Consider the following 13,846-nt stretch of genomic DNA (forward strand, 5'->3'; position numbering starts at 1 on the left):
GTTCAAATAAAACTTTGTTTATGGACAATGAAGTATGAATTCCATATAGTTTTCAAAAGTCATGAAGTATTATTCTTCTTTTGATTTTTTTCAACCACTTAAAATGTGAAAGTGGGACTTCCCTGGTGGTGCAGTGGTTAAGAATCCGCTTGCCAATGCAACGAACATGGGTTTGATCTCTGGTCCGGGAAGATCCCACATGCTGTGGAGCAACTAAGCCCATGCGCCACAACTACCGAGACTACGCTCTAGAGCCTGCGAGCCCCAACTACTGAGCCCACGCGCCACAAGTACTGAAGCCCACGCGCCCTAGAGCCCGTGTGCCGCAACTACTGAGCCTGCGTCCTGCAACTACTGAAGTCTGCACGTCTAGAGCCCGTGCTCCGCAATAACAGAAGCCAATCGCAATGAGAAGCCCACGCACCGCAACTTAGAGTAGCCCCTGCTCGCCACAACTAGAGAAAGCCCGCTCGCAGCAATGAAGAACCAATGCGGCCAAAAATAAATAAACAAATAAAATGTGAAACTCATCTTAGTATGCTGGCTGTACAAAAACAGGCTATACAGGCTGGATTTGGACAGGCCACAGTTAGCCAAACCTAGCTTAAAGCAATGAGGTGGTTAGAAGGGTTTTGTTTCAAAGATATTTCCTGGAGAGCAGCTTGCTATACCAAAGTAAGAGGAAATAGAAACAACAGAAAATATCAACAACGTTAATATTAATTAGAATATCAGGCACTATCAATAAACTTAACAGAAAAATTGTAAAGTAAACTGAAAGGCAGATTATCCATCCATAAAAAAATGCAGATAAGACAGGAGTTTTGGAAAAACTCAAATATTCCAGAGAGATTTAGTTTTTAATGGAATTACAACTAGAAGTAAATAAATTCATGTTGGAAACATGCTTCAATTAATTACACTTATTTAAACATAAACTTAAATGTTTAGACTATTATAGTCTGACAACAATTTTAAAGCTTCAACGTTTCTAGTTTCGGTGACAATGTAGAGAAGTATTCATTGTCAGTGTTGATAAGAATATAAATTGATGCGATTGGGGGTACGATTTGGAGATATCCATCAAAATTTAATACATTCTGAACCTTACATAAATTTTCAGTAATTAACATACAATCACACAAGTGTGTGTAAATTTATGTAGAAGAATATTCACTGGAGGACTGTACTGTTGTTTATAATGCAAAAAACTGCAATCAAACTAAACCTCCATCAACAGAGAAACAGTTAAATAAATTATGGTACATCCATATAATGACATACTATGTAGTCACTCAAAGGACTAAAGCAAATCTATATGTACTAACAGGAAAAGATAGTTACAATGTATTAAGTGAAAGCAAAACCAAGTTGCCAGATAGTGTATACTATATAATTTCCCTGAGGAATGGTTGGAGGAAAGGAGAAATAGAGGACTTACCTTTTTACTTCAAATTAATCTATACTGTTTTCTTTATTTTTATAAAACTACATATTACTGTTACAATTTTTTTTAAAGGGAAGGATCACTTAAATAGGAAAGTTGTAGCAATAATGCCAACAAAAGCATCATCTAAACAGACAACAATCATGGTAAAAGAAACTAAAAACTCCCTTACCATAGTAGCATTGATCTCCATAATAGGTAAGAATCCTAATATTTAGCCCCAAGTGAGGGAGACTGATTAAGGAAATCTATCATTACAAGCTAGCATAGTAAATGCTGTAACAGAAGTTAGCACTGGGTATTGGAGAAACCCAGAGAAAGCGAATCTTAATCACTCTGTGTGGTTAGAAATGCACTGGGTTTTAAAGGATAAACAGAAAAGAGCCAGCAGATTTGGCGTATGCATGTGGGGGCACTAGGTTTCTGGTGAAGAGCCCTGGGCATTAAGAAGCACATGCAGTTATGCCAGAAATATTCCCTTTTAAAAACTACTACAGTATCAGTGAATGACAGACTTTTCACATTATATTGCATGATGTTCATTCAAATATTTATTAAACATCTAACTGGCAGCTGCTGTGGTAGGCCTAGGTATTCATTGATGAGACAGACAGTTATCAATATTTGATTGCAAACTGTGACAAAAGAAATGAAGCAAATAAGAGAGATGACTGAAAATAACAAGGACAGCATTTATAGACTGTTGAAGGAAGGCTTCTGTGAGATAGTAATATCAATACTGAAACTGAGACCTAAGGATAAAAAAGCACCAAGTGGACTTCCCTAGTGGCGCAGTGGTTAAGAATCCACCTGCCAGTGCAGGGGACATGGGTTCAAGCCCTGATCCGGGAAGACCCCACATGCCACGGAGCAACTAAGCCCACGCACCACAACTACTGAGCCTGCGCTCTAGAGCCCGCAAGCCACAACTACTGAGCCCACACACCACAACTACTGACGCTCACGTGCCTAGAGCCCATGCTCTGCAACAAGAGAAGCCACCACAATGAGAAGCCCATGCTCCGCAACAAAAAGTAGCCCCTGCTCGCCGCAACTGGAGAAAGACCGCGTGCAACAATGAAGACCCAACGCAGCCACAAATAAATAAATAAATAAATTTATTTAAAAAAAAAAAGCACCAGCCAAAGGAGGGGTGGGGGTCACATGCTGGGAAGCAGTGTTAGCTGGGCCTAGCAGTCAAAGCTCCTGAACTAGAAAAGAACCTATTCTGTTTGAGGAACTGAAATACAGCTGACATAGCTGAAGCCTAATAGGTAAGGCAAAAAAAGAGGACAGGAAGGTTAAGGAGAGATAATCCAGGGCCTTGTAGATCACAGGGTAAAGTCTGGATTTATTTGAAATAGGATGGACAGTGGCTGAAGGTTGTCTTTAAGCAGACAAATGCCATATTTGTTTTTATTTTTTATCTTGTTTTAAAAGATGATTCTGCTGTTTGGAGACTAGAATTGACAGGGAACAGGTAAAAGAACTGTAGTAGTCCAGTCAGGAACCGTTGGCTTGGATAAGGGTGGTAGCAGGAGACAGTGAGAAAAGTGTACAGTTTTCAGATATATTTTTTGAGGTAGAAACAATGGAACTTGATAGAAAGGAGAACTGGGGAAAAGAACTGGAAAGAATCAAAGATCACAGGATGTACTGAGTAAGTAAATTACAATTCTAACCATCATAACTAACAGTTTTATATCAGATGGTATTCTAGCAAAGGCATTTAATTAGAATGCTCTAAATCTTCAAATATTGTTCACCTCAATATTCTGCTAAACACAGGAGTAAGATTATTCAAATTTTAAAACAATGAGATATTTAGTGAACACAAGGAATCTTCACACAATAATACAAGAATCGATAAGTAAAATTTTCCAGGAAATGATTCAGAAAACATTCAACACATACTTATCGAGTGCCTACTATACACTAGTCACTGTATTAAATGTTGGCAAAGAATTCGATGCAGTCTTTTAAAAACATAAATCACCCAGTGTTTGTATATTCCAGCATTTTTTTTTCCAGCATTATTTTTAAGAATCACTTTAAGACTTCTAGTTAAACATCATAGTTTTTAACTTGTATGTTATGCAAATTCAATACAACAAATAACTAGTTTGGTTACTTTTCAAAGAAAATTATTTCATACATACCTTTTGAAGTTTGTTTCAAAGATTCAGAAAATTTCACCAAAGACTGCTGTTGAAAAGCCTTCCCACATAATGGGTTGACAGTTTTATTTTTCTGCAAACCCTGTGTGATTTTGGTACCAGAAATACTTCCTGTTATACAATTGTTATTAAACTGAGAAAGAATCTGAGAATTTTTCATCTTTATAAACGTGTACTTAGAAAATCTCACTGTTCTGTTAAGGTCACTCTGAGCTTCATCTGTTACGGTGCTATGCGACAGATGTGGAGTACTCAATTTCTTCTTATTAGCAGCAATTTCTGTACTCACATGATCTGAACTCACATTCAAACTTGAACTTCCTGTAAGAACCGATTTGGAACTATTCACTTGTTTTGGAACATCAGTGTTATTCCAAGAGACATGCAGATTATTGATCTGACAATTTGAGTTCTTAGAATATATAGTCAAATTTGTCGTGGCACCTAAAAATCCGGGAGAATTTCCACAAATTTCCCTTTTCTCCATCTTCATTGATTTATTTATTTGTAAGCTATCTGTCAATGAAGATGTTTGCACTGAAACGCTGTTCAGATTCAAATGCTTTGATTGCACCAACTGACTTCCTTGTTTAGGTGTAGTAAACACATTTTTGGCTCCATGTTTAGAACTATTATTGATCCCAAGTACACTTTCTGATGTCTTGCTGTCCACTCTAATGTCTTGTTCCTGAGTTAGTCTTTCAATATCATCACATGCTTGGTATAATAAATCATCATCTACATCATCTGCTTCCCAGGTATTCTCTAAGTGATGACAGGCTTTAACAATTTCATTGGTAAATGATGTATCATTCCAATCATCAAAGAAAGAACTAAGCTTTGACGCATTAGTCTGATTTGGGTTACAAACACTGGTTTTATTGCCCAAAGTTGCAGAGCCTAAAGGCTCGACATTAGTAGGTGCCTTCAAAGACTGATTAAAAATGGACTTATTTTTTTGTTCATCAGAACATCCTGGGTTCAAAGTAGACTTTTTTTCAGAAGCATTTACATTAGAAGTAAATTTAATATGAGTATCTTCATTTACTTTTGCCAGATTAGATGCAACTGCACAGTCTTGAATTTTGTCTTGAACAACAATTGTATTAAAAGATTTCTCCAATTTATTTCCAGTGGATGATAATTTATTTGGTTTATCATTCGGCTTTGGTGAAAATCTGTATTTTGCAGCATCTGTTAATTCACTGTTCCATGTCTTTGAAGGAAGATGTTGTAAGATTTTTGAATCTCTTAACCTGGTATCTAGACTTGTATTCATTCCTGACTTACTTTTACCATTTTTACTGTTAAAGGTACAAATTTCCTTTTGATCAGTAATCTGGGCTGTTTCAGGGGCAGGGAAAAGTTCAGACACTTCAATATTTTGCATAACAAAAGGTTCATTATTTAGTAAGTTTTCCCAATCATCCTCAAAATCACTGGTAGTAAATGTATCAATGTGCTTATTAAAAGCTCCTGGTTCCTTAGTACAGGAAGTCACATGTGATTTTGTCATTCCAGGATTATCTACTTGACGAGAAAGTGATCCTTTGGTTTTATTTGGCAGTTTTTCAGTGACCAGAGTTTCATTAGTAATGATGTTCTCCTCTTTCAAAGCGTTTTTCTTTCCAAAGGTAGTATTACTGGTGTTCAAGAAAGCATCTGACAGATCTTGGCTTAACCGTCCACTACATTTCTGAGTAGAACCATCAAAAATGGCGATAAAGGCTGCTTCAGCGTTTTGGTCAAATGGCTTCTGACTGCTATTTTGATCATTTACTACAAATATCCTGTTTTCTTTCACTGGCTTCTTTATCATAGCATTATCGATTTCAGGAACTATATCATGTAGCAACTGCGTCTGTACACTATCTCTGTAATTATTTAAAGTCTCTGCTTCTGAAATCATCTGGATAAGATCATGATTTCTCTTGTTTTGCTCTTGAATCACATCTAGCTCTTCCATATTTTTATCAAATTGCTTAGCCAATTTCATAAGTTCCTCCTCCTGATTTTGTGATTTTAACCTATTAAACAAACATTTTAAAAATTACAACTAAGTAAAGTTCTAAAAGTCATAAATATTCAGTTGTTATTTAACATATTTTAATGTTAAAACTCAGAAGTTTTAACACATACTGATATTATAATTATTTTAAGTCAAAATTTTACATGTCAAAATTTAGGAAAATAATTTATAACCATTTTGACATATTCACAAAACCAAAACAGAATATTAAAAATATTTACTTCACTGAATGTTAGAAAAACTGCAAAGTTTGAACTTACTTTGCGCAGCTGAGTTTTGCTCTTGATTTTCCTTTTGCTACACTAGGAGTGCAAGGAATAGCAGTTGCACCAATCCACACGCCCAGCATGGAGTCTGTTGTTGGTTTCTCATCCTTTGGCAGAAGGGGGAAAAAAAGAGGTGTAAAAGTACCAAAACCAACCAAACAAAAATCCACTTTAATTATGCTGAATTATTTTCTTAAAGCAATAATTTCTGGTAAGGTGATAGCTACTAAACAAACTCCAAAACAATGAGAAGATGGAGGACAGCACTAACAAGCTGCAAGAAGTGATCTATTTATGTTTCTGGGAATGAAAACACTCAGAATTGTGAATTCCTTATTTTCAAAAAAATTTTGTTTTTAAGAATTTAATTAATTAGGAAATGCATATTCAACAGTAAAAGCACATGTTTTTATCAAAAGAAAACCGAACAACTTATTTCAGTCGTCATAAGATATTCATAAAATAAACATTAGTATCAGAAATAAACCATGTAGCAGGAATCATTAGAATTTTGAATAAAGAGAGATACATATGGAGTATTTTCTGTATCACCTGATTCTCCAAATTTTCCCTATCCCCATTATAATGCTTATCTAAAGTTGGGACAATCCATGTTGACCTTAACTGACAACACTTAGGTAGAATTAAGACAACTTAGAATTAAATCAGGACCAAGTTAGAGATAAATGCAAGGTTAGAACTGATGCTGTGAATGAGGGATAAGAACAAAAAGTAAGTAGAGAAAGCAGGTAAAGAAGTTTAACAGTATTAAGGCTAGAAAAAAGCCATTTTAGTCCTGGATCTTTCTGCTATACCCTTCAGTCACTTGATCATGCATAAAATTAGAGAATAAATTGTGTATTAGTTACAAACCAAACCAATAAATTAAACAAGTTAATCATTTTCTACTCTATTTTTATAGTACCTAGAATGAGCATAAACAAGCAACTATCACACAAATTAAAATAATCTTATCACTAGATTATAGATTACTTGAAGGCAAGGACTATTCCTGATAGTTCAGCATCTAGCAAAATGCTGAGCATAAAGATGCCAGTTCATGTTTATTCACTAGAAAGTTAGGTGAAAAGATACCTACAACTTGGTACTTCAAAATCCTCAATCAACAAGCAGTTTTCTTAGATGTCCAGTTGAGCCTAGTAGATTTTAGCTTTGCAAAATACCCAAGGAAAGCAATAATTTTGATTTTAGACGCAATACATATTTTCCCTTTTGTTTCAACAATCTTGAATTTAGGGAAAAATAACATTCTTAATGATTTAATTATGGATTTTTTTTTTGGTCCATTTACCAAGTAATTTTAAATTCATTCCATTTTTAGAATATAAAAGTATGATAACTTTATACATCTAGTTATATATATACATGGGTCCTATATATTTTTTATAGTATTTGTAAATGTTATATTTTTAAAATTTCCTCATCAATACTTACATAATTACAATAATTACAATCCAGGTACTGTAAAAGGTATCTAAGCACATATCCTAGAGTATACTGTGCAGAGTTGTAAAAATGATGGAAAAATATACACCATCTTCAAAGAACAACATTATACAAAAAGTATCCCTGAAGAAAGCAAAATGACTGACCAATTAAAAGTACAAATTTTAAAAAATGTCATCTCTGGAACTATTAAGGTGACTTAAATAATTATTTGAGGAGGGTAACTCACCTAAAAAATAAACAACATGAATATGTCATTCTGAGAAAATGACAAGTTCTTAAGAAGACCTTGATATTACCAAAGATTTATGTGCTTTAAAAGTGCTCAGGTGAAAATGGTAATATTTAAAAGCAACTAATTTCACTGTACTTTTTCTTATACACAAGTTACCACTTGCATACTGTTGCCATTTCTTTATGTGAGCTATTATTTCCAGCCCACTTAGGTAAAGAGTCCAATAATTTACTCAACTCTCTTTTTATCACTATTGAGGCTGGCCAGCCCAAACACATTTTATAATGCTTCTTTCATGTGAAACCCACAATTAATGAAGATCTATTGTTAACTTATGAAGCAAGTAGTGTATGGTATAAAGGCTATTTAACTAATGAACTGTATGTAAAATGCATTTCTATGACATGTCAAACATGGAATGTAGAGCTAGTAGCAACAGAGTTGTTTTGACTGTGTTAGTTGTAATTCTGGATGTTTTATAGTTGCTAAGAAAAACTTTATTTCCTGTCTCCTCCACCTGGATGATGGTGATCCTTGCAACCACAGTTTGGGCCAGTGTCATCTCTTGTTTATGGTCAACATATAGTCACTATCCAAGAGCATTTCAAGGAAAAATACTAAACTTCCTATGGAGAAGACACTAAGCAAAAACTGGATGTTTTCTGGATTTAAATGTTGCTAAATAAGAAAAAGAGAAAGGAAAGAGGTCCAGAACAGAGGTTGACCTAAACTTATACTTCTCTTACACTCAAGCATTACAAGAGCTGAAATAAAGAAGAAATTTTTGAATACAGTTCTTTTATAGCAAATCATTTAACTATCATAATTAACTTCAACCTAGCATTTGTAGTGCTCTGTAGTTTACATAGAATTTTTATCCAATTCAGTCATCATAATAATCCAAGAAAGAGAGCAATACAAGTAATAATTCTATTTTAATGGCTGAATGAACTAAAGTTCTGAGAGTTTAAGTGACTTGCTTAGGGTCATCCAGCATAGGAGGCAGACTGAGAACTAACTCCAAATCCAATGTTTTTTCCATTTTTATGTTTCTTGATGATATTATAAGCCAACAAGCATTAATAAAAGCAGTTTCAATGAGGAAAAGGTGTGCTACAGACAGGAAAAAAAAATACCCATCACAAAAAACTTAGAAGTTTAAACTTTTATTGTCTGATTCTACTCTTTTAGTAACTTGAAAAATGATACCATATATTGTTAAATAACATTAAAAACAAAATAAACACAAAGCTCTAGTTAAAAATCATCATTCTAAAAAAGTATATATATATGCTTAGGAAAATATATATTACCAATTTTAAATTATGGTCCTTTTTTCAAAACATGCATTCCAGTGGTAGAAAAGGTAAAAATAATCTTTGCTGCTCTGTTTTTAGAAAAGAGAATTGAATAAGATGAAATATTTTTCACATAAATGAACTATTAAAAAAAAACTTAGTGGCATATTTTCACTGTTTTAAAATAAACTATAAAATACTGATATTTACCTGAGGAGCAATACGCTTAACAATATGTGAGATTTCATCACTATCTGTGGTGTAAATCTGCTTTTTTCTTCCTTTACCTAAAGAAACAAAGACATTTCTATAAATTAAAAACAAAAAACTAATTTTTAAAAATAGTGGTCACGTCTTAGAACACAATTTTAATTAGCATGGCTTAGATCACTATGCATTCTGACATTACACGCATATCACAGCAACATGATCACTTAATATTCTCGAAAAACATTTGCTGTATAAAAGTTCCTGATGTGGATACCCGACTGAGATTCTACAGTTAAATCCTAATCATTAATCAAATATTCATCCAGATAAAAATGTTTTAACAACTTACCTAACTGTTTTGTCATTGGAGAATTCTGATCCCAAAAGATATCATTCTGTCCATCTGGATCATTAGGAGAACTGAAGGTAGATGACAATAAATCCATTTGCAGCATTCTTTTTGGTGTTTCATACATTTCTACATAAAAAAAGATTAAAATAACAATTGTTGCATTTTAAAGCATTACTTTACTTCATAATACCCCGATGTTAAATACCAGCTTAGACTAAATTTTTTTTAGAGTCCAATTATAAATTTCTTTCCCAGAGATGATTATATTACTTTAGCCACAATTGAAATGTTTCACATAAAATCCCTGTAGTACTTCATAAGTTTGACATTGTAAACAGCAAGTATTTTAAGACAATCTAATAGCTCTATAAATGTACAATACTGTATAACTTAGTCATTCCATTCATTACCCCTGGAACTAGGAGGTTTTGGGAACCACCTGTAATTTACAGAAACATTTCAAAAATCAAAAGCATTTCAACAGAAACTTCAGAAAAAGTCTATGTTTAGCTTCCTTTTGCCAACTCTATCCAACTACACTAATTACTTTAAAAAGCTTCAGTGAGCCATTTCTTGGTTAAGTTTTGCCTAGTATCACTTTTTGTTTTTGTTTATTCTGCAACTGCTTTGTCAATCTAAAAACAAGGTAAAAAAAGCTGTATTTTAAGAACATGCTCTAGGAAAGAGCTCTTATATGAGTTTCAATTCCTACCAGGATTTATTAGAAAAAAATTGAACACCAAAAAGTGATCAGAATGAAATACTCAGGGGCCCTGGGTTTCCTACTATGAGGGACATTATACAAAGGAACTTCCGGTTTATTCATAACGAGTTGAGACATCACCAAGGCTTTGAGGATAGAGATAGCTATATATTCCACACGGCCCCTTCTCTAAGTCAGATCAGGGCAAAAAGTTTAAGGGGAAATAATTGCCGTAGGAATAAGCAGAAGGCACAAGATATTATATCTCCTCGCTCTGCCACTGTTGATGCCTGGAGGAGAGCCTACAAATTAGCCTTCCTCCCTCCAACAGGTAAACCCCCCAATCTATTCCTGTGGCAGGAGCGACAAGTGGGTTGTCACGCCTAGCGGGGCAGTGCTCACACTCGGGGATGAAAGCCCTGGGGGAGTGGTGTCGCGTTAAGTTTGGGCTCACGAGGGAGAAGCCCAGGGAAAGAAAACACAACTTCAGACTCCACTCCCACCTGCACCCGGGGTTTCCCGGTCACGAGCTGGCTTCTGAAGCTGCGGCACCGAAGCCCAGGGAGGCCCCGCTGCCCACGTCTCACCCTCGGGGTTACTTTTACTGCACGAAGCGGCTACTGGAGGCTGCTCTTGCTGCGGCAGGGGCCGGGGAGGCCTCTCTCCAGCCCCACAGGGCCCTGAACCGCGGGCCGACCTCAGCCGCCTCTTCCCCGTTTCGACCACCGAGCTGCATTCCTCAGTCGCCGCCGCTTTGCGCGGCGTGTTCTTCAGGCCAGGGCTGTCCCCATATTTCCTTCGCCGACTCATTGCGTAGGACGCCCTCCACCAGCCGCTTCTCTTTTCACATTTTGCAACGGGAGGAATAGAGCAACGGAACTACAACCGAGACCCCACACCAACGGCCGCCGCCATTTTGGCCGGTGGGACGCTCGTAAGAGGCGGGTTCTGATTGGCTGCGTCCGGACGAGGGGCGGGGCGGCCAGGGTGCGAGCGGGCGCTTCGGAAGCCCGCATCGCGAACCTGCTCTACTCTGCTCGGATTCGTCAGGATAGGAACTGGTTGCTAAGGGACAGCCGTCTGGCCACCATAGCTGAGAGTGAGAGCATGCGATGTGGAAAGAATCCACTGGCATCTCTGTATTGAGTTTACTCGGATTCAGGTTCTTGTGGGGTTTAATATTTCGAAGAAGAGGAAATACAAGGTATAGATTAGGAAGGAAGGCATGAAACTTCTTTCATGGAGGATATGTGCATAGAAAATCAAAACATGTAGGAAAAGCTATTAAATTCATAAATTAACAGAGTTGCTGATATGAAGTCAATATTCGAAGATCAATCATGTTTCAATAGATTAATAATAAATGTAACATTGACTTTTAAAAAAAATATGATTTATAGTAGCATACAAGGTATCAATTAACTAGGAATAGATTTAACCAGATTGCAACACCCCTACAGAGAGAATTATGAAATATTTTTGAAAGAAATTGAAGACCTGATAAATGGAGAATTATACTATGTTCATAGGTTGCAAGACTCAATATTGTTACGATGTTCTTCCCAAATTTATCTATAGATTCAATGCAAGTCCATTCAAAATGGCAGTAGGTGTGTGTATCTATGTGTGTAATATGGCAAGTTTATTTTAAAATGAACATGGAAATGCAAAAGGCTAAAAATATCCAAGGAACTCTTGAAGATCTCCTGAAAAACAATAAAGTTGGATCTCTACCAGTTAGTTAAGACAGTGTGGCATAAATTGTCTTCATTACAGAAAATGAATTTTAAATGGAACAAAAAGTCACCAACTATAAAGAAAATAATTATAAATGTGGCTACATTAAATTCATAACTTAAGAACTTCTGTCTGTCCAAAGACATTAAAGAGAATGAAAGGCAAGGCACAAATTGGGAGAAGATATTTACAATATGCAAAATTAAGGGCCCATATATAAAATATATGAAGAACAGATGTAAATCACTGAGGAAATGATTGACCACTGTTAAGAAAAATGGGTCAGATATAATGCTTTAGCAGTCCCTGCAAAAGAAAATCAAAGTGATCAATAAACTTGTCTAAAGTTTGTTTGCTCAAAACTTGCTCAACCTCATTTGTAATGAGGAAAATGAAAATTAAAACCACAATATGATACTCTTTTACACCCATCAGAATAGCTAAAATTAAAAAGACTGACAATAGGGGTGGGTATCAAGTAAGTAAAACAGTGATGAAACCACAGCCACAGCTAACACACAGCCAGAGGCCCCAATCAATGGGAACTGTCACGGAACTGCTGGTGAGGGTATGACTTGGTCCAACAATTTGGAAAACGGGTTTTGATTAAGCAGTTCCATTCCTAGGGCTATAACCAATGGAAATTCATGGACTTGTGCATCAAGATACATTTTATAAAAATGATTTTAGCAGGTAAATTCAAAATTACCCTAAACTGGAAGCCAACCCAATACCCTTCAGCAGTAGAGTGGGTAAATATATTGAGCTATATTTGCTCAACAAAAGCCTACAAAGTAATGAAAATGAGAAACTACAGCTCCTTTCAACAAGGAAAAAAATCTCATAAACATAAACTTGAGCAAAAGAAGCCAGACTCCCCTACTCCTTCCTCTGCAAGAATACTATATAACTCCATTTACATAAATTCCAATAGGCAAAATTAAACTATATTGTATAGGGATGTAAGCTTAAGTGATAAAATTATAAAGAACAATCAAGAAAGTGATTACCACAAAAGTCAGGATAATGGTTACTTTGGGGAAGGGAGAAGAGGCGATGATTAGAAGCCAAGAGGGAGGGGAAGTATCTGATGTGTTGGTTTTGTTCATTGTCTTGTTTTAGTTGCTGGTTTTGTGATAATTTATTGAGCTGAACATGTCATTTTGTTTACTTTCCTGTATACATGTTATATTTATCAATAAAAATGTTCTAAAATTTTAATGTAAGGAAAAATCTTTGTTTCTACTGAAGAACTGATTTATATTGCTTTTTTGTAATTTACTCTGTTTTTATTCTTTAGTCTGGCTGACAGGAATCCTAGACCTAAATTTGAGGTTCTAGCAATTATGTAAAACATCGTGATCAAATAATTATTTTCTTTTTCCTCAGCACTTGACTTTCTACTAATATTTCTCTTGCCATTGTTGCAGGAGAAGATGGCGGGAGAGAAAGGTCATGTCCCAGGTCTCAAGCAATGAGATTGAGATGGGCCCTGGGATGGACCACCAACTGAGGGTCCTTTGCAAAGGAAAACATTCAAGAGCCAAAGTAAAGTGAAAGCAAGTTTATTTAGAGAGATACACATTCCATAGGCAGAATGCAGACCATCTCAGAAAGTGAGAGTGCCCCAAGGTGTGGAGGTAGTTAGTTTTTATGGGCTAGGTAATTTCACAGGCTAATGAATGGGAAGAATATTCTAACTATTTTGGGGAAGGAGCAGGGATTTCCAGGAATTGGGCCACAGCCCACTTTTTGGCCTTTTATGGTCGGCCTTGGAACTGTCATGGCACCTGTCATGGTGATGGTGGGTGTGTCCTTTAGCTAATGTATTTCAATGAGGTTCAAGGTCTACTGGAAGTCAGATCTTCCGCCACCTTGGGCCTAGTTGGGTCTAACCAGTTTTTGTAGTATCTTATGTCATTCTT

At 35.9% G+C, this 13,846-nt stretch overlaps 1 protein-coding gene across 9 annotated transcripts in view; it reads right to left on the reverse strand.

Annotated features, from left to right (window-relative positions):
* ETAA1 (ETAA1 activator of ATR kinase) overlaps positions 1-13,389 on the reverse strand; it is an 83,871-nt gene extending 70,482 nt beyond the window's left edge. For all 9 annotated transcript variants that reach the window (XR_014234637.1, XR_014234638.1, XR_014234639.1 and 6 more), the window contains exons 1-5: positions 10,688-13,389; positions 9,479-9,607; positions 9,130-9,206; positions 5,914-6,026; positions 3,607-5,651 (exon numbers count right to left, since the gene is read on the reverse strand). Coding sequence is in view for 1 of the 9 variants with exons in the window: in XM_082356306.1 (XP_082212432.1) it covers positions 3,607-5,651; positions 5,914-6,026; positions 9,130-9,206; positions 9,479-9,607; positions 10,688-10,994 (2,671 nt within the window). In the remaining 8 variants the exon portion in view is untranslated. The remainder of the gene's footprint in view (positions 1-3,606; positions 5,652-5,913; positions 6,027-9,129; positions 9,207-9,478; positions 9,608-10,687) is intronic.
* Between the last annotated feature and the right edge of the window lie 457 nt (positions 13,390-13,846).

The sequence above is a fragment of the Balaenoptera borealis genome (genome assembly GCF_965194805.1).
Source record: "Balaenoptera borealis genome assembly, chromosome: 15".
NCBI classification, from domain to species: Eukaryota; Metazoa; Chordata; class Mammalia; order Artiodactyla; family Balaenopteridae; genus Balaenoptera; species Balaenoptera borealis.